Here is a 27,819-nt window from a genome sequence, read left to right as displayed (position 1 = left end):
GTTCCACTGTGTTGGACGTCGGCGACACCATTTTGACGAGTGGGTTGTACTGCATCGAGCTTGTACTTGTTGTTCGCTTCTTTCCTCTGCCTCGAAGTAGCTGTTTCGCGTAGTTTTCTTCCCTCTCCTTGTGCTTCTTCCCCGTAACTTGACTCGCTTCAAAACTCTTCAAGGCTGCTTCTTCCGCCGATGAAACGCGGATTTAGAAATCACCTTGACGATTCCAGCCTCGAACGCCGGAGTGTGGACAATCTAAGCCGTAGATCTCAGATGTTCCGCCATAACTCGATACTCCACGCCCAGCACGTCAAACATGATACGCATCTCGGTCATGTCCGGGTCGTCGCGCTGCAGCCGCTTAAAAATGCTGTCGAACTTCTTTAGGTGCTCCAAGAGAGCGATGCCCGTGAGGCCGTTCATACTCGAGCATTACAGTGATAGTGTTGGTCAACGATGCCATCTGTGATACTGGACTAATTCCCTAATGTTTGACATCTAACCACGTAGGAAATACATGATTTTGTTCAGGTCGCTCATCTCCTTAGTCTTAATGGCCAACTTTTTTAAAAACGCTGGTGTACTTAAACAAGTCCTTGTCTCAACGCCCCTTCAAGTCGCTCATCTAGCCTCAAAGACGCTCTTGCAGATCCAGAGGCACAACACCTTCAGTCATCTTCGCAAGGATGACCCCAACGCTCCTCATGTAACCCTTCTTAACGATACACCACTGGCGGCACAGTCCTTCGGCGATCCGGTCAACACTGTCAACACGGTCACACAACTTACTATTCGTCCCTTTCTATGCCCCTAGTTAAAATAAACTCTTCCACTTGCTCCCGGTACAGTACAGTTGAAACGACGGCTTGAGTGTCCCCCCATACTGACCATCTTCATGCCATCTAGATGGGTTTGGATAGCTGCCTCGGGTGAGCAGCTCGCCGATTAATTCCGTTCGCATCGCAATGACCGCCAACAGGTTGTGCTTCGATTCGACCGTATCCTCTTTTTCGAATCCGCCAAACCTTCGAATATCGTGTGTTCAGTCTTGGAACCTGATATCGTTTACAGCAATCTAATTCTACGTATACTGTTGAAAACCGTGCAAACCGGAAATCCTGTTAACGAAATAGTCTACGCTACTTCCTAAAATTGGTCCAATTGTGCGCGAAGTTAGGATCAAGCGGCGACGCTTGTTGTCCTGGCGGCCCATTCATGAAATCTCAATTTCACAGAAACTGTAACGGGGTTACACGCACAAGTGGCTACAGTCACTTGTAACTCTAACAGACACGACGTGTGTTAGAGGTTCGAAAGACTTTCTCGTCCTTGGTGTAGACACACCAAAGGCTACATACATTTACGACCACCACGACGGGTGGTCCATACACATTTAGGATTCCTATTGACTGAAAGCAGCATCTTTTAGCCAATGAGTGGCTTGCATGTTAGCAGAATCCAGCCAACCAGCCGTTGACATATTTCTAGTTTAGAATATTACATTTAGAGGAAGTCAGAAACATAAAACAAAAATAGCAGTTCTCATCTTTTACCAAAACCCGCTACTTGTAGTCTTTATCTTGTTTAAAGTATACTCGTGGATCTCGAGTGTACTTAACTCAAGTAGAAACCTACGCTTCCTCATACACGTGCGCATACGTGTAAGCCGTAGTAGTGAGCCAAGGTAGGCCCACTACACCTGGTAGTACTTTCTAGTCCGTCCAACGACGGACAGCCCGAACGTTCGTACGGAGCTGTACCAACGAGGAGCCGAGAACCTTTTCATGAGCGCGGAAGTGCCCATGGAAAGCTCCACTTCGCCTGTAACTCATGTTGCACGCGCTGGCTGCCTCCACCTGTCGGATCCAGAGTGGGAGGCACTCCAACGACTGTCAACAGTCATTGGAGAAGCGGCTGTAGCTGCAATGCTGTGCACACTATCGCCGACGGAGCAACACGGTGTTGCTCTGGGATTCATCATGAAGGAGCAGCCTGATGCTGCTTCCTCTATCACGGTGGCATCCCCGACGCCACCGTGCGAGCAATCGTTGAAGCTAAACGTGAGCAACTATGTCGGAAGAGAGGGCGAGTGTGGTGCAGCTAAATAGGCCAAAATCTGGTTAAGGCCTGATCGCGCTTCCCACCAGCGCCCAGACACCGACTAACGGAGGGGGTCCCCCAACGATCCGTGATCAGCTGAACTTGTTCTCACCTTGTGTACCCGTCGGCAGGCTGGATCCGCTCTCTCGGGGCTCCGAAGATGCAGCACGTGGTGAAGATCGAGTGACGCAGGGATAGTTTGTGGAGCAGCGCGGTAGTCTTCGCTCTGCGTCCGAGTGTACGCTCCGATCGACGGTTCTTCGCTTCGATCGGTCGGCCTGGAGTAGATCCAAGGCCTGTAGTTGCCTTTCCGGGTGTGTGCCTTCCTTTCCTGAGTTGCTTGCGGCTTCCTATAGGGGGATCGAGGTTGACCGAGAGGAGAAACGATCGCCGGCCAAGCAGTATCCGGTCGATCGAGGGTTCGCACACAAGAAATAGATCGCTAGAGTAGGTCAAGCTGGCCAATGTATTGATCCAGCCTTAACCGTACCACTAGCTCACTGTCCAAAGTGTCGATGCTTGCCGAGGCCAATGTAGTTCCTGGGACTTGACGACTTGAGGGGACTTGTGCTCATCGGTGCAAATTCTGCTCGAGAGCGACCTGCCGGGGCTTGGTGGTCTTGGATCACGCGTGGGGTCAAATATGTTGTCCACAACGCAAGTCGATCGAGACCAATATGCTCTTCCTCCTCGAGATTCCAGACCACTTGCGCTCCACGGTGCAAATTCGACTCTGATTTGTGTTTAGCTGGTGTCTCTCTACCACTACCATCTCATCTACCATCCTACAACTAAACAACCACTGGATTCTTGTCCTGACTTCGTCTTCCATGTGCATCCCATCGCAGTCGATCCCCGATCCAAGATCATCCCACAATCGGCTCCCGATCCACGATCGACTCCCGATCTGCGATCGATCCCGATCGGCGATCACCTCTCGATCGCCGACTTGTGCCGGTTGCCCTACGCCGCCGATCCATCATCTTCCGTCCTCGGCCGTCCTAGATCTGCGAGATGTGTCGCCGATCCGGACTTGTGTCGGCCTCGAATCACGCCACGGTTCGAACGCGATCATCCACAATCTAGCTTGCCACATGTCCTGCCTCACGCGCCGGCGTCATCGGGCCAATTGAGAGCTCCCGAAGAACTCCCTCTGATCCATAGATCCTCGCTGCCTGTCGCTCGATCGCTGATCCCCCATACTTCCAGTCGATCGGCCCTACCGCCCTTCTCGGAGATCAATTCTTATTCAGCACTTCTCCACACGAGCCTCTCCTCCGGTGGCTTGTCGAACTCGACACTGCTATTGCGGCTCGACGTATCGTCGACCCGTTGTCCAAGGTTGCGTTCGCCATGTCATGCCTTGGCGGACGAGCGAGAAGTTGGGCGTATGGACGCCGACTCTCTGATCCTACGTGCTTCAGCACGTACAAGAATTTCAAGGAGGAGCTCAGACAAGCATTTGAGCCCCCGCAAAATGCGTTTGGGTCGAGGGCAGAGTTCCTCGACCTACAGCAGGGTAAGCACGATGTCCATACGTACACGCAGAGAGCACGGTACTTGGTCTCGAACATCGTGACCAATCCGATCGACGAGGCGACCAAGGTCGTCACGTTCATGAAGGGTCCGAGAGATGGGCCTGTAAAGACCTATCTCTTCCGTGAGTACCCAGGCACTCTCGAAGCTGCGATTACTCTTGCAATGCAGGAGGAGTTTAGTCTGAGGCAGGCTAAACTGCATGCGAATGCGCCGAGGCTGCAACCGCCTCCGGTCGCGATAGCGGGAGGTCCGGAACCAATGGACCTCTCGAATGCAACGGCCGTTGGTTATCAACAGGAACAAGAAAGTAATGTACGATGCTTCCGTTGCGGAAGGATCGGTCACTACGCCCGAGAGTGCACGGCACCCGTGCACCGAGATGGTGGTCGACGCGGCGATGCCGGGCATCGTCGCGAACGAACAAAAAACGCTGGAACCCAATAGGCGCGGGGCGCCCTACTGGTGAAGCAGTCACGCATGTCCAACTCGGACATGCGACACTGAGGACTGCAGCCCCCAGTGAGGACCCTTCTCACTGCAAAATGCATGATGACAAACCGAACCTTGTCATCTTGAACGTGTCTTCGAAGAGAGAGAGCAACTCTCTTCGTGCTTTGGTTGATTCGGGCGCGTCGGACAACTTTGTTCGACTGCGAAGTCTATCAAGGCTTGACTTCGAGGAGGTAATTATACCTCGAAGTATGTTGGAAGTTCGATTGGCAACGGGTTTCATCGTTAAAACCGAAGAAGCGCATGGTACGCGTGCGTTTCACGCATGAAGATCAAGAGTTTGTCGAGACCTTTATAGTCCTGGATCTGGACGATAAGTTTGACATTGTATTTGGCGTGCCGTGGCTTGCACGGCATGATCCGGTCATCGATTGGGAGAAGCGCACTCTCGTGCGCTTCGGTCGCGACAGCGGAACAGTGAGCGATGGCCCTGTTGCCGCTACGCACGCACCGACAGGTACGCGCGACTCACCACTCGAGACGGCGCCTAATGCCGCTGTCCTGGAGTGCCCTGGGCGCGCGCGAGCACGCGCGCAAGAGCAGCTAGCGTCGGCGTTGCCGCCGACAGCTAATGAAGGAAATGTGTTGACCTCGGAGGTCGACACCCGCTTTTCAGCGAATCAGGAAGAGTCTCCGGCCTCAAGGGGCACGGATGACGCAGGCGAGTCACACGCCTCAGCCGTGGAGGCTGACGCGAATCTGATTGGATCAGGTCTGGCCAATAATAAGAGCCAAGGTGACGTAACGCCGTCGACTCCGGGAGTCGATGGCTTGGGTGAATTTGATTCGTCGGCTCGGGGAGCCGACGTATCCTCCGTAATGGGGGTCTCCGCCAATGCTTGGCGTCGAGGCACTAAAGTCGCGACGGTTCCGGGAACCGGCGCTGCGAAAAGAAGTTTCGCGTCGACTCCGGGAGTCGACGCACCCTTTGTAACGAAGGGCTCCGCCAATAACAGGCGTCGAGGTGAAGACGACGTGTCGGCTCCGGGGGCCGACGCTGCTGGCGGTGCGGACGGTTGCAAACGTTCCGCACCGGAAAAACTTGCATGCTGTCGTGCAGCCGGGCTGCACGACGAAGCGCCGGGCGACCAAGCCGGGCTTGAAGTCGCTCGCCCGCGGGATGAACCCGCCGGCGGTACTAAAGAAGAACACCCGTCCACGGCTGGGCCTGGACGAGGTCAAGAACCAAGCGGAGCCGGGCTCCGCAAAACAAGAAGACGGCGCATGCGAAGGTCGCTGCGCAAGTCTCGGCCTGGGGCCGAGACGCTACAAGGAATGTCTGCCGGGCAGACGGAGGCTGAAAAGCCGGACGTCGAGACGTTGAATGTCTTGACGCGTACCTGTGCCGGGTTCCGGTACAGGGAGATGACTCTCGCTAACCCTCCGACGCAAGCGTCGGAGTTGACTTCGCTTCCAGTCATGAGCTGGAAGCGCTTCGCGCGTGACTTGCACGATGAACGCATCGAGCAACTATGCATTCTCTCGGACGCCGAGAGAACGAAGAGCGAGAATGAAGAACTGAGGCAGTTCTTCATGGAGACCACCACTGAGAGCGAGGACACTCTCAGTGCGAAGACTAAGAAGGAGCGCTTTGAAGAGCAAAGCTGGGACTCGTTGAAAACGAGTCCCTACTACGAGATCTTACGGGAGTACGCGGACGTACTTCCGGAAGAGATTCCTGCGGAGCTTCCGCAGGACAAGGGAATCCAGCACGAGATTGATCTCGTGCCGGGCACGAAGTACTGTGTCACGCGGCAGTGGCCACTGCCGCGAGAGCAGGTCAATGCGATCGACGACTTCTTCGAAAGGCGTCGCAAAGCTGGACAGGTGCGGGAATCGAAGTCCCCGCACAGTGCCCAGACGTTCGGTGTCAAGAAGCCACAGGGCGGCTGGCGCATCGTTCATGCGTATAACAAGCTGACCGATGCGACGATACCGGCGCAGACGCCGATACCTCGAAAAGATGTTATCATCGATTCGATGACCAGGAGCACTATCTACAGTGCTCTTGATGTGCGCGATGGGTTCTATCAGATCCTCATGCGTGAGAGCGACATCCCTCTCACGGCAGTGAGCACGCCGAGCGGCATGCTCTGGGAGTGGCTAGTGATGCCGCAGGGTCTGAATAACGCCCCTGCGACCTTCAACAGGTGCGTGACGCACTTGTTGTGCTCGGTGCGCGACTTCGCACCGAGCTACTTCGACGATGTGTTCGTCCACAGCCGGGCTGCGGACGGGATGAGCGATGTTGAGATGCACAAGGTGCATCTCCGGAAGCTGCTTGCGCTCATGCGCAAGGACAAGCTCTATGCGAATCTGAAGAAGTACATCTTCGGGGCGAGCGAGATACCCGTGCTCGGGTGTCGCGTTGGGAAGAATGGTGTCCGCCCTGACCCTGAGAAGGTCAGAGTGATCAATGAGTGACCGACGCCGTCGAACGTCAAGGAACTGCGGCAGTTCCTTGGCTTGGCCACGTACTTGTGCAAGTACGTGAAGGACTACGCGGGCATGATACGCTTGCTGTCACAGCTCCTGAAGAAGGACGTCGAGTGGGTTTGGACTGCTGAGTGTCAGCAGGCCTTCGATGCAGTCAAGCGGGGCTTGACTGAGGCGCCGATCTTGGCGGTGGCCGACCAAGATCGCCCATTCCACGTTGTGTGTGACGCATCCGACTTCGCAATCGGATGTGCGTTGATGCAGCACGAGCACGAGGGCCGTGATCGTGTCGTCTACTACCAATCGCGTCAGCTGAAGCCAGCTGAGCGCAACTACCCGGTACATGACAAGGAGCTCCTTGCAATGAAGTACGCACTCGCGAAGTTCCGAGTGTATCTAAGAAGAAGACCGCGTCTGTGCAGGGCACAGACGCCGGCAAGAGCAAGAAGAAGAAGAACGGGTCTGTGCAGGGCACAGACACCGCGAAGACGAACGCAGAGGTCGGGCCTACTGCTAGAAACGAGCTGAACGAGTTCAACTCGGACGCATTCAACTTCGTGCAGCGCAGACAAGCCGTCATTTGGTTTGTCCAAGACGCTATTGCAGCTTCTGTTGATCGACAGAAGCTGAACGCAGACAACGTTGGCAGGGGCAACACAAATGATTTCAAGAAGGGTTCATTGGTTTTGTTAGCTACTCAAAACCTGCCTAAACATGCCGTTTCCGATTTCAGGGCGAGCAAGATCACTCCGCGCTTCATCGGGCCGTTCACTGTGCTGGCACGGCACGGCAACGCCTACACACTGGACATTCCGTCTAGCATGCGTCTCCATCCAACGTTCTACGTCGGAAGGCTGAAGCCATACCTGCAGCACGAGCTACCTAGCTCGGCTGAACCGAAGCAGAAGACTCGACGGAAGCCATCGTCCCCTCCAGCGCGACTTCGCGCTGGAGCAGCGGGTCCAGCTAATGGTCCAGCTCGGTCGGAACGATCGAGGCGGTCTGGGAGGCCGCCGCAAACTGCGAATACTTCAGAGCGCCGAACGCAGCGCTCTGGAACTACTCCACGACTGGGACTTGGTTGTGGGGAGACACGAGATCAGGGTCAACACCAAGTTGACCACACACGGGGTGTGTTTCTGCCACCGCCGCCGCCGATTCGTGATGCACACGGCTCAACTCGATGGATTGTTGAGCGGATTGTTGATCACAGTATCCCGAGAACGAACAGGCAACCAGTTCGTTTTCGTATCCGTTGGAGAGGATTCCCTCCCAACCAAGATACATGGGAGCCGCGGAACGTCTTGCTCGAAGACGTCCCGGACATGGTGAGGGCGTACGAAGCCCACCATGCGCTGCACACTGGAACGTAATGCGAGCGCTGCTGTTAACAGCAGCGCCCGAAGACACTTCGAGGGCAGACATAGGTACCTGCCCCCCGCGGCAGCGACGTGCTTCGCACGTTGCCGCGCATGCTACTCAGCAGCAGAGAGGTTCTCCGCTGCTGCGCCAGCGGTCTTCAACTTCGACACGCTCGTTCCATTACGAGCGCGCTCTCTTCAACGTCACGCATTGACCAAGCGGTCAATGGTAGTTGACGTGCCGGGACCGGCACGTCTAACCTTGACGGGGGGATGGTGTAACGGGGTTATACGCAAGTGGCCACAGTCACTTGTAACTCTAACAGACACGACGTCTGTTAGAGGTTTGAACACTTCCTCGACCTTGGTGTAACGTACACCAATGGCTACATACATTTATGACCACCACGACGGGTGGTCCATACACATTTAGGATTCCTATTGACTGAAAGCAGCATCTTTTAGCCAATGAGTGGCTTGCATGTTAGCAGAATCCAGCCAACCAGCCGTTGACATATTTCTAGTTTAGAATATTACATTTAGAGGAAATCAGAAACAAAACAAAAATAGCAGTTCTCATCTTTTACCAAAACCCGCTACTTGTAGTCTTTATCTTGTTTAAAGTATACTCGTGGATCTCGAGTATACTTAACTCAAGTAGAAACCTACGCTTCCTCATACACGTGCGCATACGTGTAAGCCGTAGTAGTGAGCCAAGGTAGGCCCATTACAGAAACGCTATTAGATGGACGCGACAAAGCCCTGTGAGGATCTTTAGGCGAAGCCTCAGCAATCTTGATGATGAAATTTTTCTCCACCGGGTGCTCAGACTCGTTAATGTTGCCCTTTTTAACAACGCCTCAAGAATCCGATTTGATTTCGCTATAAAGCTGTAGAGGTTGTTGTAGAGGTCTCACCAAGCCTTGCCCGTATTGCCTGGGTTGCCCCCCCTCCCAACAAGCTGCAGAACGGACCAACGAACTTTGTTACCTTGTCCTTACGAACGTTGGCGTACGCTCCCGCCAACACCTAGCTCTTCAGGCGAGACGTCACAAGTCGAAGTTTGTGCTAAGCCGAAAAAAAGCTAACCAGCTTCAAGACTGGGTAATTGGGATGTCACCGGGGTCAGACGCAAACTGAACTTCCACCACGTCTGATCTCTATTTCTTTCTCACGGTCAGCGCACAATTAATATGCTGCTCTACCAATGTAAAAATGTCTCTCCAACAGCTGGGTTGGTCACGCTGACGAGACACTTACACCCCGAGTTCAAATACATGCCTTGCAGCAGAGAGATTTTCTCCCCGCAAGTGCTACCAGAGTTGAGCGGGGCTCAAAGAGTGTTGCACGCAGGTCCATACTTAGTAAACGGCTGGTTATGCAAAGTGACCAGTTCCAGGTCTGTGACATGCTCTATGCAAACGGTTATTCCTCGTCCCACGACTTGTCTAGGTCGACGATGTCGAAAATCTTGGAAGATACGCTGCAATCATAGATGCACGCGAAGCTTCGCACGGATCGAATTTTCTAAGGGTACGTCAGCACTTTCAGCACTTGACGTCAACCTGCAACAATTTGGGCGGTTTTTGCACGTTTGGTCAAAACATTCTGATGCGGTTTAACGATCGACTTAAATAGATTATTTCCGGTCTTTTGCTATCCGACTCACAAACGTGCCGATAATTCCAGTTCCAGTGGGCGGCGGAAATGTCAGGACCGAGACATGCGACGAGCACGTCGAGACTGAAACCGCTCAACTACAACTTGTGGGGTGTAAACATCTTATGTGCTTAGCCACGTTCACCCAGCAAGTAGACAAGCGAGGAAACATGACCATGGTGCACTGCCTTTGTACGGCACATTGACTTTTGTATGGTGCACGTCAACCCACTTCGCTTCAACTTGAAGTGAATTGACCCATCAAATTTATTTACTTTAGCACTGCCTTGGGTACTCCCCCGACGGACAGCAAAAAGGCCTCAACCCGCTAATAGCACTTTGCAGTTTGCATCGAACAATCTATACACTTGGGCATCGCGGTCAATCTTCTCTCGCGGCCTCTGCGTGCAGCTACAGCTCAATCTTCAAGCTTCACATATTGTAGCACAAGTCGGTCCATTTTCGCCGGACCATGGTTATAAGATCTCCGATCGACCGACTCGAGTTGCTACTGCGATTTTCAGCTCGACTACTGCTACAAACCTTGGGCTAGAGTTACTGCTCTTCGCGGTACCTGCGACTTCACATCCGTAGAAACTTAGCGGTATTAACGCATTTTGCTAGCCATAAAGACTTGAATATCGACATGAACGCTTTTTGCTAGTCTATTGTGCTAACAAGCCTTACGGTTGTCCCTAACGGATAGCTATGTGAAGGATTGGACTAGTTTAATGCTTTTTTTGCTTTACTTGTCGCCTTTTGCACGTAAGCCTAGTATATTGCGGAAACCTTTATTTGTCTTGGCCTTGGATGACCTAGGTGAACAACCGGAAAAGTAACAAGTTAAAAACCTCAATTTAAACCCTCACCCTGGTCTACAAGCAGTAGGCCGACTTCGTATTGACCATTTCGCGGCAAAAGGCTACATAAAGCGCCCTTTAGATTATTCCCCAAAAGGCGTTAGGGTGTATCTCATCGAAAAGCTTTCTGGGCACTTTTACCAAAGTTAATGCTAGTAACCAATTATCCTTTAAAATAAATTTAAAACAGGACACATAGTAATTAACCTGTCTTCAAGGGGTAGGTACCCTTGCGGAGTTGATGCCTCAGCCCAAACTCTATTTTTTAATCATTTTCCGACAAATGAAGCCATTCCTAAATACTGACGAACGTCACTGCAAGCGTCGCAGTGCGAGTGCGGGTGCCATGGTAGCGAACGCTATGTCGGAAGAGTACACTAAGCCTTGGCAGGTCGCACGCTGCTGGCCCTTTGTTGGCAGCATTAAACGCCTCTTTCCGTTTGCGAATATCGCATGAGCTCTAGCCGGTAGAGTGCTAGGCGGCGCTCAGGGCATCAGATAGAACAGAAGCTTTCAGGAACGCACCCGTACCCAGCACAGAAGGCGGGTGCGCTCACTTTGATAGGATTCACTGTTGCGCCATATATACTACTGCATTGTATGCAATAGTGAAATGAAGTAAGAATCAAAGGATATGTTTTAGGGCATCTGATTGGATAAGACAAAGGGCAATAAGTGCCATTCAAAGGGAAAGAAGTCAGCGCTGCTGGCAGCAATATGATAAGCCGAGGGATGTGAAGGAAGCAGGCTTTCATTGCCATCACTTCCGAAACTGACGGCAACTACACACTACATCTACACTGCTTGTACGCAACATTTCAAGTACCTACGTCGATGACGACCGAGAAGAAGAGCGCTGGCGGCCTGGAGGCCTTCAACGGCAAAGGTTTCGCTATGTGGAAGGATAAGCTGTTGACGCACGTCAATCACCTCGATCAGTTGTACAAGCGCAAGCAACTCGAGAAGACGCTGCCCCCTGTCCACGTTTTGATGGTCGACTGCCTCCATGGAAGCCCGGAGAAGCCGCCATCAGTCCCTGGGGATAGTGACCTCACCGATAAGGAGAAGAACATCATGGCTTGGAACGTGATGGACTGGGAAAGGGGTCGCGGAGACCTGCAAAACCTGCTAAATCAGGTCCTACCCAACTCCTTCCTGTCAACTCTGTCAGACCTAGTGTCGAACCTAGACTCATGCGAGGTAATGAAGGCCCTCGAGAAGGACTATGGGCAGGGCGATGCAGCTGGTCTGCTTGAGTTGACCCGAGCCTGGTCAAGGTTGGCTCGGAGCCAGTGGCGCGATCTTCACACCCTCTTCGCCCAGCTGAAGAAAGCAAGCAATGAAATCAACAGAAAGACGCAAGAGCTTCTGGGAGAGGACATGGTCACTGAATCGTGGCTATGAGTGGAGGTCCTGTCCCAGTTGCCGAATGAGTTTTGGGCATAGTCCATCTCCATGAAAAAGGGCGACTTCACTGTCGAGAAGGTGGAAAGCGCACTGAGGCGCATTTTCCAGGAAAAGTCAAAGAAGGATATTTGTCAGAACATGGACAGAAGTGCGTCCATCCCCATCAACAATATGAGGACCAAACACGGTGAAAAGCGCAAGCATGCGGACGGAAAAGAGGGACGGACGTGTTTCTACTGTTTCAAAGGTGGACACTTCAAGGCCGACTGTCCTGTTATGGCGTTTGACCGGAACCCGAACCGCGAAGGTAGACCATTGTTCCGGACCGACATCAAAACGGCTCCCGGTGCGAAAAAGGCCAAGAAAACCGCAATTAACACGATGAAGGCGGTCGTGACCGACAGCAAGAAGCGCCTCCATGAGGACGGCAAGACAGCACTCGAGAGGGCCACGGAGGACCAAATTGTGGACGACCTCAGAAGTCTGGATCCGGCCAATCAGGACAACGGCAAGTCGGCGGAGTCGCCGTTGCCGCAAAATATGGACGAAGTTGAGATGGCACGTAAATTTCATACGGATTATTTACGGTACCTAAAGAACCTAAAGTTAACGGACGATATGTGGGTCGTGGATACAGGAGCAGGCAGAGCTATAACTTCAGACCGAAGCTGGTTTGAAGGAAGCCTGCAGCCTAGCCAGAGCCACGTCTTCACTTACGGTAATGGTACCGTTTCACATAGTGCACTTAAGGGATCAATAAAACTGAATGTTTTAAATCCTGAAGGATATTTGAGTGCGTTAAGTTTAACGGATATCTCATATGACCGGAATTGCGACAGTAATTTACTAAGTGCATACTATTTGGCAAAGCAAGGGTACAGGAACTTTCAGTCAAATCTGGCGATTTCCTCTTTTTCTTAGGAAAAGACTTCAAGCTACTGTTTGCAGCAGTGGTCATAGGCGAAGTTTATTACTTACCGAATGTAAAGCCAGTCCGGACGAGCATTTTTTAGTGTCCAAAGCCGTAAGTTTGGTAATATTTTGAAAGAATGGCACTTGAGGCTCGGCCACGTTGGTAAAGATTGGTTAATCCGAACGATAAGTAACGAGAAAATTGCAGGGCTGCCAAAACTACCTTACTCTGAACTGAAGAAGGTTCATTTCTTTTGTAAGACATGCGCCCAAATGAAAGATAAAAGAATGTCCTATAAGAACATGGTGGGAGCCAAGGCCACAGAGCCACTCCACACACTCCATATGGACTCAACTGGTAAATTACGGGTGAATGGTTTATATGGCTCATTTGGCTATCACTATGCCCTGTTCGTTGTAGATGACGCTACCGCTTATAAGTGGTACTTTGTGGTAAAATCCCTGAAAGAAGTTCCCGGCAACATTCGGGACTTGTTGAAGAATTTGTCAGTACAATTTCCTTTTAAGGTTAAGAGAATTAGAACCGACGGTGGTTCTGAATTTCTGAATTCAGAGGTGTCTAAATTGTGTTCTAAACTCGGTTTAGACTTTCAAAGTTCAAATGTAGAGTCACAAGAAGAGAATGGGAGTGCAGAAAGAGCGCACCAGACGATGATGGCTAGTGTTCGTTGTACACTCAGAGGGGCCAATATGCCGGCTAAGTGGTGTCCTGAAGCCTTAAACTATATTGTAGATGCCACCAACCGCCTACCAATGGCCCGGCTGGGGATGAAGACCCCGTATGAGTTACTGCATCGTAAGAAGCCCAATGGCTTGGCACTCAGAATTTGGGGTACAACATGCTATGCACATGTACAAAAAACAAAGCGAACAGACCCAAACCTCGGTGATCGGGCAATCGAGTGTAAGCTTTTGGGGCTGACACCCAAATATAAGGGGTATCGGCTGCTAGACGTCAAGGCAAATAAGTACCTAATCTGTCGCGACGTTAAATTTAGCTCAACAAGTACAGAGGCAATGATACAAATGTCGTTCCCTACTGAAGACAGTAGCGTGGATCTGGAAGAGGAAAAGGTCATACAGAATTTAGGTAAGCGACCTAAAACAGACGCTGATGTTGAAACGAACACCGAAGTTGAAGCCTCAACGTCAGCATCTGCCACGCGACCACCGACATCCCGAATAGTGGGATCAGAAAATGGGGTCAGTGGTGACAGACGGAGGTCTAAAAGGAAAAGCAAGTGTAACGTCAGACTAACAGATTATTCCACTCAGCTAAATAATGTTACAACTGGTAAGAAACGCATTCCCATTCCGCGATCTATTAAGGAGGCGCGGGCTAGCGAATATGCCGCACAGTGGGAGTGCGCAATAACGACAGAGTTTGAGGCAGAACGGCACATGGAAGTTAATACCTCTTCCAGGAGGGCGACGAGCACGGCTGTCACTGGGTGTTCGACGTTAAGTACCACTCAGACAGTAGATTTAAGGCCCGGTTGGTAGTCCAAGGGAACACCCAGCTGTATGGCATTGACTACCAGGAAGTCTTTGCCCCTGTAGCCCGGTATGAGTCCCTGCGGCTTTTGCTCGCACTATCTACAGTTCTAGATCTACACCTCCATCAAATGGACGTTTCTACAGCGTTCCTAAATGGTGTACTAAGTGACAGCATCTATATGCGACAGCCAATGGGATTTCGGGATGGATCCGAGCTTGTCCGTAAGCTTGAGAAAAGTATGTACGGCCTAAAACAGGGCCCCAGAATTTGGTACGAAGTAGTAAATGCCTTTCTAAAAGATTTAGGTTTTTCCAGATGCAAGAAAGAACATTGCTTGTATCTGAAAAGGTGGGAGGTTGAAGGAGTCACACACACACTGATCGTGTGCGTCTAACGGATAGCGCCAAATAACGTACCCTTCCCGAATTGAATACCTCCTCTCAAATCTGATAGAATGTGGTCAGTATACAAAGCTATTGTACCTACGCCAAATTGTATACCTCAACCAAACCGTATAGAACGTTGAATACTTATATTTTTCTTGAAACTGCGAAATTTATGTGAAGTTTAGCATGTTAGCGTCTTCTGATTGGCTAAGAGATGTCTTGAAATTGAAAATCACCTTCTATTTTACGTGTAGTATTACTTTGTCAAATACGGCAAGCAATTTTTATCTTTTTAAGGACCACAGTTGAAAAAGTGACACTTGTTTTCGGTACTGTTTGCCATTTTTGGAACTTTACGCAAAATTACCGTAAGGTACCCAAAGAAAAAATTGTTTGAGTTGTTGGTCTAAGTTCTGCTTGCATCTAACGGCATGACAGGCGTTGTGAACCAACTCGACGCAACCTATGGGTATTTCCATGGTTTGAAGACTGGTACATGTATTGCCAGAATGTCATCAAAGAGGTTGTGCAGGACGTAGATAGCTCTCTACAAAATATCCAGACTTGTATGCGTCGGAGCTACTTTGGTAGTATACCCCCTCCTATTTATATATCTTTCTAAATTTGACGAGTGTTCAATTCAATAGTATGCGGTATACAAATTGGCGTTTTCCGTTATGTGGACGACCTTACGATCGCTGGTTCACACTTGAGCTCGATCAATGATCTGAAAAAACTCGCTGCCTGGAAGGACGGACAACGCTCACACATATCGTATGGGGTTGCTCTAGAGCCCAAGACTTTTGGCGAAAGCTACTGACTCATTGGCTTGGGCAGGTAGTCACAGACGGACGGCTTGCAGCATACAAAGACTTCCTCCCTTCTAGAACCTGACCACCCATCGGTAGCCGGTTTCAAGAACGCGTTCTCCAGCTCTACGGGCAACGGACGACGGACTATGAAAAAGCTTTGGACCGGATTTGGTGGGCGTTTTGTAGCATCGGAATAGCCATCATTTGGCAGACGAGAAACCAGGTTGTTCATGAAGGGGCTTCGTGGGTGCCGCAGCAGCAACTCGAGCATATGTGGGCTAGTTGCCTCCGACAGCTTCACGCAGTGGCGCGACGCGAACGCAACAGGGCGCACACACGAACACAGGGACTGGAACTCCAGCTTTGCATCGACTGTCTTACGACCATGAAGGTGGAATTGGGCCAAGAGAGCTCGCTTCCGCCCCAAGCGGGCTGGCGCCGTACCAATGAACCGGAGCTGCTAAAGCGGCTCAAACTTTACCAGGAGGCTAATAACTAAGGTTAAATAGACTTCCTTCTCTCTCTCTCTCTCTCTCTCAATGATCTGAAAGCTAAGTTGTCTGCTAAGTTTACTATGAAAGATTTAGGCGAGTTGCATTATTTGCTAAAAATGGAGATCCACCGAGATCTAAAAAGGAAAACGCTGCGTCTGTCGCAACAAAAGTGCATTCAGGACATTTTGGAAAAGTTTCAGATGTGGGACTGTAATACAGAGCCGACACCACAAGCTAAAAGTGTGGTTTTAGAAACTAATATGACACCCGAACAGATAGCGGATCAGCCGTTTGATTACCGAGGTCTGATTGGCTCATTAATGTATTTAGTAAGAGGCACTAGACCTGATATAGCAAACGCTGTAAGAGAGTTGAGCAAGTACTTATCTTGCTATTATAAGACCCACTGGAGAGCGGCTCAGCGAGTACTACAGTACTTGAAAGGAACGTCGAAGTATGGCTTAGAGTACAATGAAAATAGTACTATTAAGGTAGAGCTATACACAGACGCGAGCTTCGCGAATACAAATGAACAAAGGAGATCAATTACAGGATATGTATCAATACTTGCTGGTGCATGCATTACTTGGAAGAGTGTTAAGCAAGATTGTATTAGTCACACCACAGCGGAATCGGAATTAGTAGCCGCAAGTGAAGGTGTAAGAGAGGCAATGTGGTTACGTCTACTATTGAATGAGTTGGGTTACGGCCAAGCATGGCCAACACAGTGTTGGTGCGATAACACTGCTGCAGTTAGTATAATAAAGGACCCATGCAGTCATTCGTCAACAAAACACATTGATATCAGGCATCTATGCCCGCCATAAGCATGAAGAGAAAAGTATCAGTATTATTTACTGTAATACCAACGATATGATAGCAGATGCACTCACAAAGCCACTGACTCAAAGTCAATTTGAAAACATCGCGTGATGATGGGCGTAAAGAATTTTGAGGTGTAAGCTTACTCATTCACATTCTCCTGGCTACAGTTGTGTGACCTAGGCCACAGAGCCCCAGAGGTTAACATGCAGCCAACAGGCTAACTGGGGACCCTGTGAATGGAAAGCCTCATTGTTTTGAGCTACTCGCGGTCATCCAGTCTATGATCACTACACTTTTCCGCCGGCGGCAGATGAGAGAGTCAGAGACTGAAAATTAACTTAATGTTGAGTAAAATGTACTCAAGAGTGCGGGGCTTGCAGCCCAGACCGGCAAGGAGCCCACAATTAGGGTTAGGTTGCACCTAAAAGTGAGGTTTTAGCCCTTAAACTGACCTTTAATCTTAACTTTGCTGTAAAACTTTGCTTTTACTGTTAACTTTAATCAACATTTTGTACTTTACAGTTCTTATGTTGAAAAACTTCCCGAAAAGTGTTTCTTTATTTGTGGCTTATCAAAAATTGCCTTTGGCACAAAGTCCCACCATATTTGTGTCTGAAAACAATTATTTGTGGTGCAAAGTATTTTATGTCTCGCGGTGCAGTTTATCGCTTGCGGCATCCCCCCTTGCGGAGTTTGCGTAGGACCAGCACTTGTGCGGCACAGAGACAGAAGAGAGAGTGAGAAGCAAAGGCAAAAGGCGGAGGGAGCTTTATGGGAAAGGTGCTCTCTCCAATATATAAGATAAAGTATGAATCTTAGTTTGGGCAGATCTGATTTATATTGGGTATCTGTACTGCTTATGATAAAAGTATCTTGGGCAACCTGATAATTTAATTTTGGGTATGCGACACGAAATAATCTGAGAACGGCGTTGAAGTCGAATGGTCAAGAGCGATCCTTCGAGAGGCGCGCTGGCATCTTTAGTGGGAGTGTTGCGCCATATATACTACAGCATTGTACGCAATAGTGAAATGAAGTAAGAATCAAAGGATATGTTTTAGGGCATCTGATTGGATAATACAAAGGGCATTAAGAGCCATTCAAAGGGAAAGAAGCCAGCGCTGCTGGCAGCAATATGATAAGCCGAGGGATATGAAGGAAGCAGACTTTCATTGCCATCACTTCCGAAACTGACGGCAACTACACACTACATCTACACTGCTTGTACGCAACATTCACCCAAAGTGTTTCCCGCACCAGACTCAACATACAGCTAGTATAATACTGCTGGGCGCCGCACCAGCTTCGCCGCGCTACACTAGCGCCGTCTGCGCCGGTCATGAGCCATTCGCTCCTGGCCATAATTTTGAAAAATGTATGTTAGTATTCTGTAATGACATGTATCTCTCAACATGCGATTCGCATGCTTCAGCATTCTGAGCACTGATTGGCTTAGGATAGGGTGTATTTCTCAAGTGGCGGTAATATTGATCTACATAGTGGTTCTCACGGAGCTCTTGCAGAATGTAATGGCTGTTAGCCAATCAGCGCGCATGTTGATTTTTGGGGTTCATTCCCTCCGTTTGAACATAGAGATGCGTGATTATTCACTCATCGTTCGGGTACCACTCGGACCAATCACATACGAATAAATTGATTTGTTGAACATTCGGACCTTTAGAAAGGCCAATCAAACACATTCTTTATTCTCGTATTTACGTAAGTTACATATGGGATTTCCTGCCATGGCTTATGATTTTCGGAATTGGTGTATTCCCACCCCTCACATTGACTGAGGTCCACTAAAGGGGCAGTTAGGATCGCATCCTTACGGAAAGGCGTAAGCGGCGGTAGCCGACGATAAGGCGCCACGATGATTGGCCAAAATCACTTTAACCCTTTAGTGTTCAAAATTATACTTGAGTTTTGTAAACTGAAGTCCCCATGGTAAAGTGTAAAACATGCATAAATGCTTGGTTTTGTGCCGCACCCCGCAGCATAATATATCATTTTGCAGGAGTTTACCAAAAACATATTGCAATTATTGTTGTAAAACCTTGCAAAATACTTGGTTTTACGCAAGTGATATAATAGGTCAAAATCAATAGAGGTGTGATTTGACTGGATTAAATTTGTAAAACCAAGCCTATTGCAAGGTTTTAGGACCATCAACCACAATAGGGTTAAGAGCCATGCGAAGATGGCTGATGGAAGCTCGCAGGACGCTATCGCGGAGGTGGAGGCAATACGACACATGCATCTCCAAAGAGACGAGAAAGAAGTACACATGCAATATCAACGGCATCAAGAAGTGGATCAGAGAAGTGTATGCGCTGACGCTGGAGGATCGCAATACAGCTAAATTCTTCGATGCCGATGATGATCTAACCTCACAGAGTTCACTCCAGCTTGTTTCGAGCAATTTTGGGTGTACAAACGAAGTACAGCCCGATCGGCGACTCTGAGCGGCTATCGCAGCGCGACAAAGGATCTGTATCGATTGAAATGAGTAGCGCTGTCTGTGGAATTCGTCGATGACATGAAGCAGTTTTTTTCTGGGTGCAAGCGACTCGAGGTCGAGCAAAATCAGTCTAGCTCTCATAAACACTCGGACAAGCAGCCGCTGACTTTTTGGATGTACAAGGAGCGGTGTTGGTCTACTCTTGAGCGCAACAATAGGGGGTTCTCGCATCTCTTTTTAACTACTCAGTGGAATCTCATGTGTCGATCGGTATCTGTTCAAACCCTGCAGACGCAGCACTTTTTGGCCAAAGATGACGCTGTTGGAGCGATATTTTTTTACGACCAAGACCAATCAGGAAGGTGCAGGTCCACGTGACCCCCGTCATCTTTACGCAAACCCGTTTTCGCCATCTACGTGTTGGGTGACAGCGTTGGCGATTTATTTGGCATGTAATCCGCGCGCGCAACCAGGGCCACTTTTTCCGGGATCTGACCCAAAGCTTCGCTTCGGCAAGACATTAGGAAATCTCCTGAAAAAAGATGGAGCGGCTAAAACCTACGGCACGCACTCGGTGAAGCACAAACAGGCATGTCACTACCTCCAATTCGCGGCGAACCTCACGCCATCGAGCTGTTCAACATTGGCTATCACAAACTTCAATTAAAGCCGAGTAAGCGTAAGCGTAGAACCAATCAGCTCAAGTTTACCACGGTGCTGAGATTCATTCGCGAAGCTGAAGGCACAGGCATGCGGTCGCTTCCATTCAAGCGGCGAAAGCGTCAAGTTGCTGTGGAGAATAGCCCAGCTCATGGTCCACTCGAACCTTCAGCAGTCACGCTCCAGTCGGCTACGCCATCAGCAACATCGACACCGCCCGCGACATCTACGCCGGCAGCAGCAACACCTTTGTCGCCAACACAAGCTTCAGATGTCGCCCCGCCGCCAGCTTTGACACCTGCAGCATCGGCGACTCCAGCGTCGACATCTTCGCGACGAGCTGCGGCGACACCACAAGCGATAGTGACCCCGCCAGCAACAGCGACATCACTTGTGGCATCGATGCTGTCAGCTTCGCTACCAGCAACAGCGACGTTCACGCGGAGCGCGCGCCCTCACGGGTCTTCACGAAGTCGGCAGCTCCCCAGCATATTGCTTTGCTTTGTGATCCGTCGATAGCAGACAATTCACAATTTTAACCAATAAGAGCGAGCTCTCCAAGCGTCGGCGTCCAGGACTTACGTTTTTCTCAAGTCAATTCATTCACCTTTCCAGCACCCTCCTCGCGAGGAGAGTGCTGGGAGCGTCAAATTGTGGTGACATTGCCATTCTGTGCGGATCGGCTTCCATGCTACAACATCCCCCAAGAGCACGGTCTCGTCCAATCACATCGCAATATACACATGTAGGATGATTATTCAACGCTCCGTGAGAACCACTACGGTAAGAACTTACAAGACTTTTTGTGCAAAATAAAATGATTGGATAAAACTCACATAATTAAGCTAATAGCGGGTTCTGTGGGCACTCGCTAACTTGATGGAGCCATTCACGTCGTCGGCGGGTGATGCGTCCGCTACGCAGCCCCAAGTCTTCATCCACAATGCGGCCATCCGTCCGCAGCTGCAGTTCACTGCATCCAATGAGTTCTCCGCCATCTCGGCCACCTGCAGCAACAACTTCACCAAAGGCGTCAAGGTCTCCCCCGACGGCCTCTGCCTGCTGACCAACAGCGACGACCACACGCTGCGGCTGTTCGAGATGAACGGCGATGCGTCCCAGTCCAGCACCAGCATCCTACAGGCAAGGGAGGGCGGCACAGTGTACGACTACCAATGGTACCCCTTCATGTCATCCGCGGACCCGAACTCGTGCATCTTCGTGAGCACTAGTCGAGACCAGCCCGTGCATCTGTGGGACGCCTACACGGGCGAGCTGCGGGCTTCGTACCGAGCTTTCGACCATATGGACGAGCTGGCGAGTGCTCAGAGTCTGGCGTTCAACTCTACAGGCACCAAGCTCTTTGCCGGCTTCGACCGGATGATCCGGTACTTCGATCTGTCCCAGCCCAGTAGGGACTTCAGGGCGAGGCCGCTGACCAAGACTCGGCGCTCGCGTAAGGGTCAGAGGGGGCTAATTAGCACGCTACACTTTAATCCGGACCACTCTAAGATTTACGCGGCTGGATCGTACGGCGGCACGACCTGCGTGTACACGGAGGACGAAGGAGAGGAGCTGCTGGCTCTGCGTGATCACGACGGTCGCGGCATCTCTCAAGTGAAGTTTTCTCCATGTGGGAGGTTCCTGTTCACGGCTGCGCGGCGTGATGCTCGCATCCATTGCTGGGATATCCGAGCGACGAACGAGATTCTGCACACTTTCAACCGAGTGGCTGACACGAACCAGCGCGTCGAGTTCGATCTGCACTGTGGAGGAAGGTATCTAGCGACGGGGAGCCGAACAGGTCGCGTTATGCTGTACGACGTGCTGACGGGAGAGCTACTGGATCAAAGCATTATACTGCCGGACTGCGCGAACGGGGTGTCGTTCTTCCCCGACCCTTGCAGAGTCATGGTTGCAGTTTCCAGCGGGCAGAGGCACTATGACTTGCCAGAAGACATGCAAGACGACGCAGAAGATGGCGGTGCCGACGACCTGGCTGACAAACCAACCACCGCTTCAGACATGAAAAATGTGGTGCAAGTGTACGAATTTCAGATGAACCATGGAGATTCTGTAAGTCTGGCTCAGTAGAGCTGGTACGAAGTGAAAACTCGTAAGTCTACATTATCTAAGCGATGCTTTCGCAGTTAGAACTCCTACCTCAAGTTAGCGTACACGACTCATGCCTCCAAAGCTCTTGTCTTCCTGTCTGTCCCTCGTTGCGTCGCCCTGTTTCCTGTCCGTATCGCGTCTCGGTCGTGGGGCCGAAGGTTCCAGTCTCCCTCTCCAGCCCGTGGCACTGGGCGCCGCCGCCGCTGCTTCATCGCCCTTGCTCTCGGCCTCCCGCTCCTCCTTGCCCCTCTGCTCCTGCCTCCTCTTCTGCACTTGTTGAAAGATCTTCTGCTGCTTCTTCTCGATCTTCTTGAGCTTCTTGGCCGCTTTCTTGGCCTTCTTCTCCTCGCGCTTGCGCTTCTTCCTGTCCTTCTTGGTCTCCTCGGGCGCAGCGAACACGTCCACGCCCTTGTGCAGGTCGAAGTCCGAGGCCAGCTCCTTGCCCTCGTACGCGTGGCCCGGCAGCCCGCGCGGCCTGCGCTCCGTCTGCTCGTCGTCCTCCGAGTCGCTGTCCTCCTGCAGCTCCTTGGGCAGCTTGTACTTGAGCACGTGGTCCACGCGCAGCACGCGGTCCAGCAGCCGGAAGCCGTTGAGGTTGTCCACGGCCAGCACGGTGCTGCGCTGGTCCTCGAACTTGAGGAAGGCGAAGCCCTTGGGCTTGCCCGTCTTGCCGTCGCGCACCAGGTGGATGTCCTCGACCTCGCCGAACTGGCTCAACACGCACAGCACGTCGCCCTCGGACAGCTCGAAGGGCAGCCCGCCCACGTAGACCCACGCCGACTCGCGGTACTTCTGGTGCCACGAGGCCGACAGCGGCACGTTCAGCTCCAGCTCGCGCTCGTTCAGGCGCTGGATCTCCGCCACCACGTTCATTATTATTAATACTCGGACAGTTTGTTGTGGGAAAATGGGTTTTTGAGCATTGGATAGTACTGTGTGAAGCATAATTGTTTACCCCTGCGAAGTTGAGTGCGGTTCTGGCCTGGATGTATCAAACCTAGCAAACGGTGAATCCACCGTTTACAAGCATGTTCACCTCGTGTACCCATACAGTTGTAAGGTTGAGCCTCTCGTCCCTGTAAAGCGTTTTGGTCAGGTGGCAGCGGCAACATCCTCCTACTGCTCTGCGGCTCGAGATGACTCTCACCTGACCAAGTTGAAGCGATTCAAGTGAACATAACACGTATTCATTAGCAAAACGAGTGGCTCGAGCCGCCAGCTACAGGTAGACGGCTCGACACCTTACCTATCCTAAATTTCTATCTACTTGCCATCGACTTTCAAGGCTTTTGCAACAGTGCCTAACCTCAAGTATTCCACCATGGACACTGCCTATGAGCCCGCATCCTTCTTCTCCCCAGGGGCTGCAGGAGTAGCTGTTGTGGCAGTAGTAGCTGCGGGGGTGGAGGCAGCCACAGCCGTAGCAGCAGAACTACTGGCTGCTGCCTGCTGAGCCTGCAGCTGCCGCGCGCGCTGGAGCTGCTGCTGTCGAGCTTGGACTTGAGCCAAGAAGTGGCGGCGAATGTCGGCACAGCGCGGCACCTTGCAAGAAGTGTAGTCCTTGGTGCACTGGCGCGCGTGGGCCGAGAGAAGACCGATAATACGCTTGCATAGCACGCATGGGCCCGCGAGACGCTGCTCGCAAATCGCGCCGTGCTTGAGCATAGCCTGCATGCGGTTGCAGTTGAAGAATGTGCAGTTCGGCACCGTGCAACTGCTTGCGTGCTCCAACTGCAGCAAAAGCTGCGGGTCGATGTTGTGAATCCGCCTCTTCTTGGCTGCATCACCATTCTCAGCCGCGTTACCGTTGGGGGCGCTAGCTGCTGCAGCGCCGGGGGCTGTCGCTGCGGTTGGTGCAGTGGCTGCCGAAGCAGCGCTACCTTCTGCCACCGGCGCTGCACTAGCCGCCACAGGGACTGCCGCCTCGGCCTTCACAGCAGGAGTAGCTGTTGCAGTCGCAACCGGAGAGCTCTGGTGTAACTTGCGCTTACGAGAACCTCCACTCTTACTCCCAGCTCCCTTGGCGTGTTTGGCATGCTTCGTGCGCTTGAGATCGGAGCTGCCCGCTTCGCGCTTGATGACGTGGCCTGCTGCGCCAGCAGCATTGGACACGACCCCCTTGACCTTCGTACTCACTGTCTCATTGGACACTTCATTACCCGGTCTCGGGATCGGCACCACCTTGAACAAATGAAGCTGGTGCTCGTGCTTCGTTTTCACGTGACACCCGTCGCAAAGGTTGAACACCGGGCAAATTGAGCAATTCCAGCGGTTCCCGCTCAACAACGTCGTCTTGCAGTTCGAGCAGCTAAACGTAAAACCGGTCGTACCCTGGTTGAACAAGTGATACAGCACCATCATGGACGAGTGCTTCGCCCGACGAATCTGGTCAAACTGGCAGTGGTTGTTCTGGCAATACAGCAGGAAGGCCTCTCGCGTATCGAAGATTTCACACGGCATGATCACATCGTCCAGATCGTCGCCAATCACGCGCTTGACCTTCTTCTGCACCACACTTGTTTCCGCATTCGCATCCTTCTTGGTCTGCTCTATCGTCTTACCGTCGCTAGTGTCGGGCTTCTCACCAGCCTGTTTCTCAGTTCCTGCGGAGGGTTCTGCAGTTTTCTCGGAAGAAGCTGAAGCACCCGCCGCGTCTACAGGTTTGCCGTCAGCATTAGTGGGTTCACTGGTTGCTTCGGCGGAAGCAGCTTCTGCTGCAGTCTTGGAACCATCAGCTTCTTTAGCACTGTCTTCCGGCTTTTCACTTCCCGCCTCGCCCTCCGACTTGGTTTCTTGCTTAACCTGAGGCTCCTCCTCAACCTCCAGCGAAGGATCCACGAACTTCAGGACCGCCTCGAACTTAATCTCCTGTAGGTCCAATTCTGCCAGTTCAGCAGCGGCCGCTTTCTCGGTCAGAGGAAGAATTCGCTCACTTAAATCCCGTGCGCGCTTGGCACAGTTACCGGATACCTCCACACGATGCAGCAGCTGGGTTTTGTTAGCTTCGTAGCAAGACCCACAGTAGAAGTAGTGATAATGGCGCGGCGGGGAGTTGCGGGAGCTTGAGGAAGACGAACGGATCTTCTTGGCAGCTTCGAGTAAGCTGTTAACAGAGGCAGGCGGAGGGATCGTTTTCAACTCCCAGTAGCCTTCTTGCACGATAGGTACGCCGCACTTGTGGCACTTCGCGTACAAGTCCACCACGAAGAAATCGTCCTTCTGGGGCTCGAGAATGCCCTTGAGCTTTTGCATGAGCGGATCATTATTAATCACGTTCTTGGAGCTGCCAGAAGATCGCGACGACTTGCCTCCCTTCTTCGAACGCGCCTTGGACGCACTGCTCCGCGTCACCGAAGGTTCAGTAACGAATGAACCCTTACTACGCTTGCTCTTGCTTTTTGAGTTCGCATTGGGTGTCATCGCTCCTTTCTTCGATACAGAAGTCTTGGCATCAGCTGCACCATCAGTCGCACCGCTATTTTCATTGCTGGCCTCACTTGGAGACGGAGACCGGGAAATCGGCGTTGCAGAACCATTGGCTGGTGTACTTGCACCACTGGCGCTAGCCCCATTGCCAACAGTAGCATCTCCGGCACCAGCGGCGCCAGTTTTCGCTCGATTGCCGTTATCTTTTTCTTCCAGCTGCTTGATGAGATCCTCTGCGAGCCGAGGCCAGTAGTCTCCTTCAAAGTAGGGCAGTTCGTGGGCTGCTTTCTTCTTCATGTAGTACTCAGCGTACAAGTTGGAGATATTGACAACGAGACCATCCTGTTTGGCTTCCACGAGCAACTTTTGATACCACTGACGCAGCCGCGCTGACTTCGGGATTTTCTGGTTCTCCGGTTTGCAGAAGAAAATGTAGTCATCACCCTTCAGCGGTGGGCAAGACCAGATATGGCAAGTGTGAAAGCCACGATTCTTGCAGTCCTCCAGAAAGCCCAACATCACCTGCTGGTGCATCAACGTGCGTAGCTTCTTCGGCTGGAAATAATTTACCGAGTCCAAGTACGACACGTACACACGGCCAGCATTAGGCGACAAAGAGTCAGGGCCGTATTCTTGAACGTATAGCGTAAAGATAAGAACATCTACGCCATCCAGCTCTTGGAAAACGCAAATGCACCGCGAGCGATACGTCAGCTGCAGCGATAAAGACGACGAAGCTGCATCAGCAGCAGCAGTCTTCTTGTCGGCGGCAGACATCGTCGACCGCGGGCGTTTCAGCGACTTTGATTGCCCAGTCGTACCACCGGCACCACCGTTTTCAGACTTTTTGGTCTTCCCATACTTCGCTGCCAGTAGTTTGCCCATCCTTGGCTTTACCTGGACTTGCTTATCGATACTGAGGACCTCCCGAATGGTGATTCCAAACTGTGTGTCGGACGTCGATTCCTTGACACCGTTAGAAAATCCGATACTATCCGAGTTGCCCATGTTGCCCATGCGCACAGCTTCATCCTTGCCGGCCTTTTCGATAGCCTCGAGAACGCGAGTTTCGATCAGCTTCGCCATTCGTGTGATAGGAAGCCGCTTGGCCTTAAGACCATTGTCTAACGACGGTTTTACTCCAGCAGCACGTTGCTTCTTGACACAAATGGGGCACACAAAGGGTTCTTGTTCGCCAGAGATCGCGTGGTTACGTTCGTTGAACAATGCGCAAATTTGATGATACCACAATTTGCACGAGTCACACTCCACCCACGGTTCTTCGGCGACCTCGCTGTTCTTCCGCTTTACCAATGACGACTTCTTCAGCACCCCATCAAACGGGATTGCACCAGCAGCTGGAGGAGGTGCCACCTCTGTAGCCGCACTTGACAATTGGGGCAAGAGCGACATGTCGATCGGGCCATCCTTCATCTGCTTGTAGCAACTTGAGCACCAATGGTGTTCTCCGCGAGGATCACTGTAGTAGTGCGTATGTCTTCGGATGCGACCAGCACACGGCCCGCTACAGAACAGCATGCATGGGGCAAACTTAAACGAGTCTCCACCGCACAGCTGGCACATCTCTTCGCGACGCTGCTCGCAGCGTTTGAAAAGCTGTTTCTCTAGCTGATTCTTAAGCGATGCCAACGACTTGTTGAACGAAGCAAGCAGCTGCTTTGCTGCAATGTTGAACTTGTTCGTGCTGCTATTGTAAGCAATGCAGTTCTCGAAGACCAACCGTACGTCTCCCGCAAAAGCTTCCACGCTGTTGTAGTGCTCAGCTTCCAGACGCTTCTTGATAGTGCCGAGATCCATCGGGCACTTAATAATATCGAAGTAATCCGGGATATTCCACTGCACAGGATCCACCGGGTTGTTGAATGTCCAGCCATATTCACTGTCCATGAGCTTGGTAAGCAAAGGCATCAGCCGGGTCTTCAGCTCTGCCACCGTAATATGTCCGCAGAAATTGAATCTCAGCGATCGGATGTGTTCATCTAGTTGACCTTCCGTCATCGAGTCCAAGAAAGAAATATCTTGGTGCGAAACATGATGATCGTCGCGCAGCTCCGCTTGAGTTCCACGAACCACAAGACCGTTGTGCATAACGGGCTGCGATGTTCCTGATGTTCCCAAGGCGCTGACGGGTCCCGTAAGAGCAGCAGCCGCCGCTGCTGCCGCCTTGGCTTGGGCCCGGGCTTTCGCAATTTTTGCTTGCTCTTTCCGGCGCAACTTTTTCTCTTTCTCAGTTTGAAGTTTCAAAGGCTTCTTTTTCATCTCTTCCAGCAGACTTGACTCCACCTTCACATTTGCCGAGTTAGCCGCGCTCGCAGTCGA

General features: G+C 51.5%; 8 protein-coding genes across 8 annotated transcripts; 5 read left to right on the top strand and 3 right to left on the bottom strand.

The window, feature by feature from the left end:
* Positions 1-11,296: 11,296 nt before the first annotated feature.
* Positions 11,297-11,716, top strand: PHYSODRAFT_420741 (hypothetical protein; the record flags this gene model as incomplete). Its single annotated transcript, XM_009536556.1, has 1 exon — positions 11,297-11,716. A coding segment is annotated over one exon (420 nt), but the record flags the coding sequence as incomplete, so codon positions are not given.
* A 1,776-nt stretch (positions 11,717-13,492) lies between these two features.
* On the top strand, positions 13,493-13,789 carry PHYSODRAFT_522399 (hypothetical protein; the record flags this gene model as incomplete). Its single annotated transcript, XM_009536555.1, has 1 exon — positions 13,493-13,789. A coding segment is annotated over one exon (297 nt), but the record flags the coding sequence as incomplete, so codon positions are not given.
* Positions 13,790-19,612: 5,823 nt separating this feature from the next.
* On the top strand, positions 19,613-19,858 carry PHYSODRAFT_411548 (hypothetical protein; the record flags this gene model as incomplete). Its single annotated transcript, XM_009536554.1, has 1 exon — positions 19,613-19,858. A coding segment is annotated over one exon (246 nt), but the record flags the coding sequence as incomplete, so codon positions are not given.
* Positions 19,855-20,064, top strand: PHYSODRAFT_405466 (hypothetical protein; the record flags this gene model as incomplete). Its single annotated transcript, XM_009536553.1, has 1 exon — positions 19,855-20,064. A coding segment is annotated over one exon (210 nt), but the record flags the coding sequence as incomplete, so codon positions are not given.
* A 753-nt stretch (positions 20,065-20,817) lies between these two features.
* On the top strand, positions 20,818-21,605 carry PHYSODRAFT_262192 (hypothetical protein; the record flags this gene model as incomplete). The annotated part of the gene is made up of 2 exons (XM_009536552.1): positions 20,818-21,555; positions 21,579-21,605. The coding sequence occupies 2 exons, from the start codon at positions 20,818-20,820 to the stop codon at positions 21,603-21,605; spliced, it is 765 nt and encodes a 254-aa protein (XP_009534847.1).
* Positions 21,606-22,107: 502 nt separating this feature from the next.
* PHYSODRAFT_262195 (hypothetical protein) lies at positions 22,108-22,926 on the bottom strand (the record flags this gene model as incomplete). Its single annotated transcript, XM_009536551.1, has 2 exons — positions 22,108-22,320; positions 22,453-22,926. The coding sequence occupies 2 exons, from the start codon at positions 22,924-22,926 to the stop codon at positions 22,108-22,110; spliced, it is 687 nt and encodes a 228-aa protein (XP_009534846.1).
* A 559-nt stretch (positions 22,927-23,485) lies between these two features.
* On the bottom strand, positions 23,486-24,513 carry PHYSODRAFT_523863 (hypothetical protein; the record flags this gene model as incomplete). Its single annotated transcript, XM_009536550.1, has 3 exons — positions 23,486-23,613; positions 23,658-24,361; positions 24,404-24,513. 3 exons carry the CDS (start codon positions 24,511-24,513, stop codon positions 23,486-23,488), a joined length of 942 nt encoding a protein of 313 aa, XP_009534845.1.
* A 399-nt stretch (positions 24,514-24,912) lies between these two features.
* On the bottom strand, positions 24,913-27,759 carry PHYSODRAFT_460736 (hypothetical protein; the record flags this gene model as incomplete). The annotated part of the gene is made up of 2 exons (XM_009536549.1): positions 24,913-25,475; positions 25,551-27,759. Coding segments are annotated over 2 exons (2,772 nt in total), but the record flags the coding sequence as incomplete, so codon positions are not given.
* Between the last annotated feature and the right edge of the window lie 60 nt (positions 27,760-27,819).

This window comes from Phytophthora sojae (assembly GCF_000149755.1).
Source record: "Phytophthora sojae unplaced genomic scaffold PHYSOscaffold_9, whole genome shotgun sequence".
Taxonomy (NCBI): Eukaryota; Oomycota; class Peronosporomycetes; order Peronosporales; family Peronosporaceae; genus Phytophthora; species Phytophthora sojae.
This window is presented reverse-complemented; position numbering and strand designations above follow the sequence as displayed.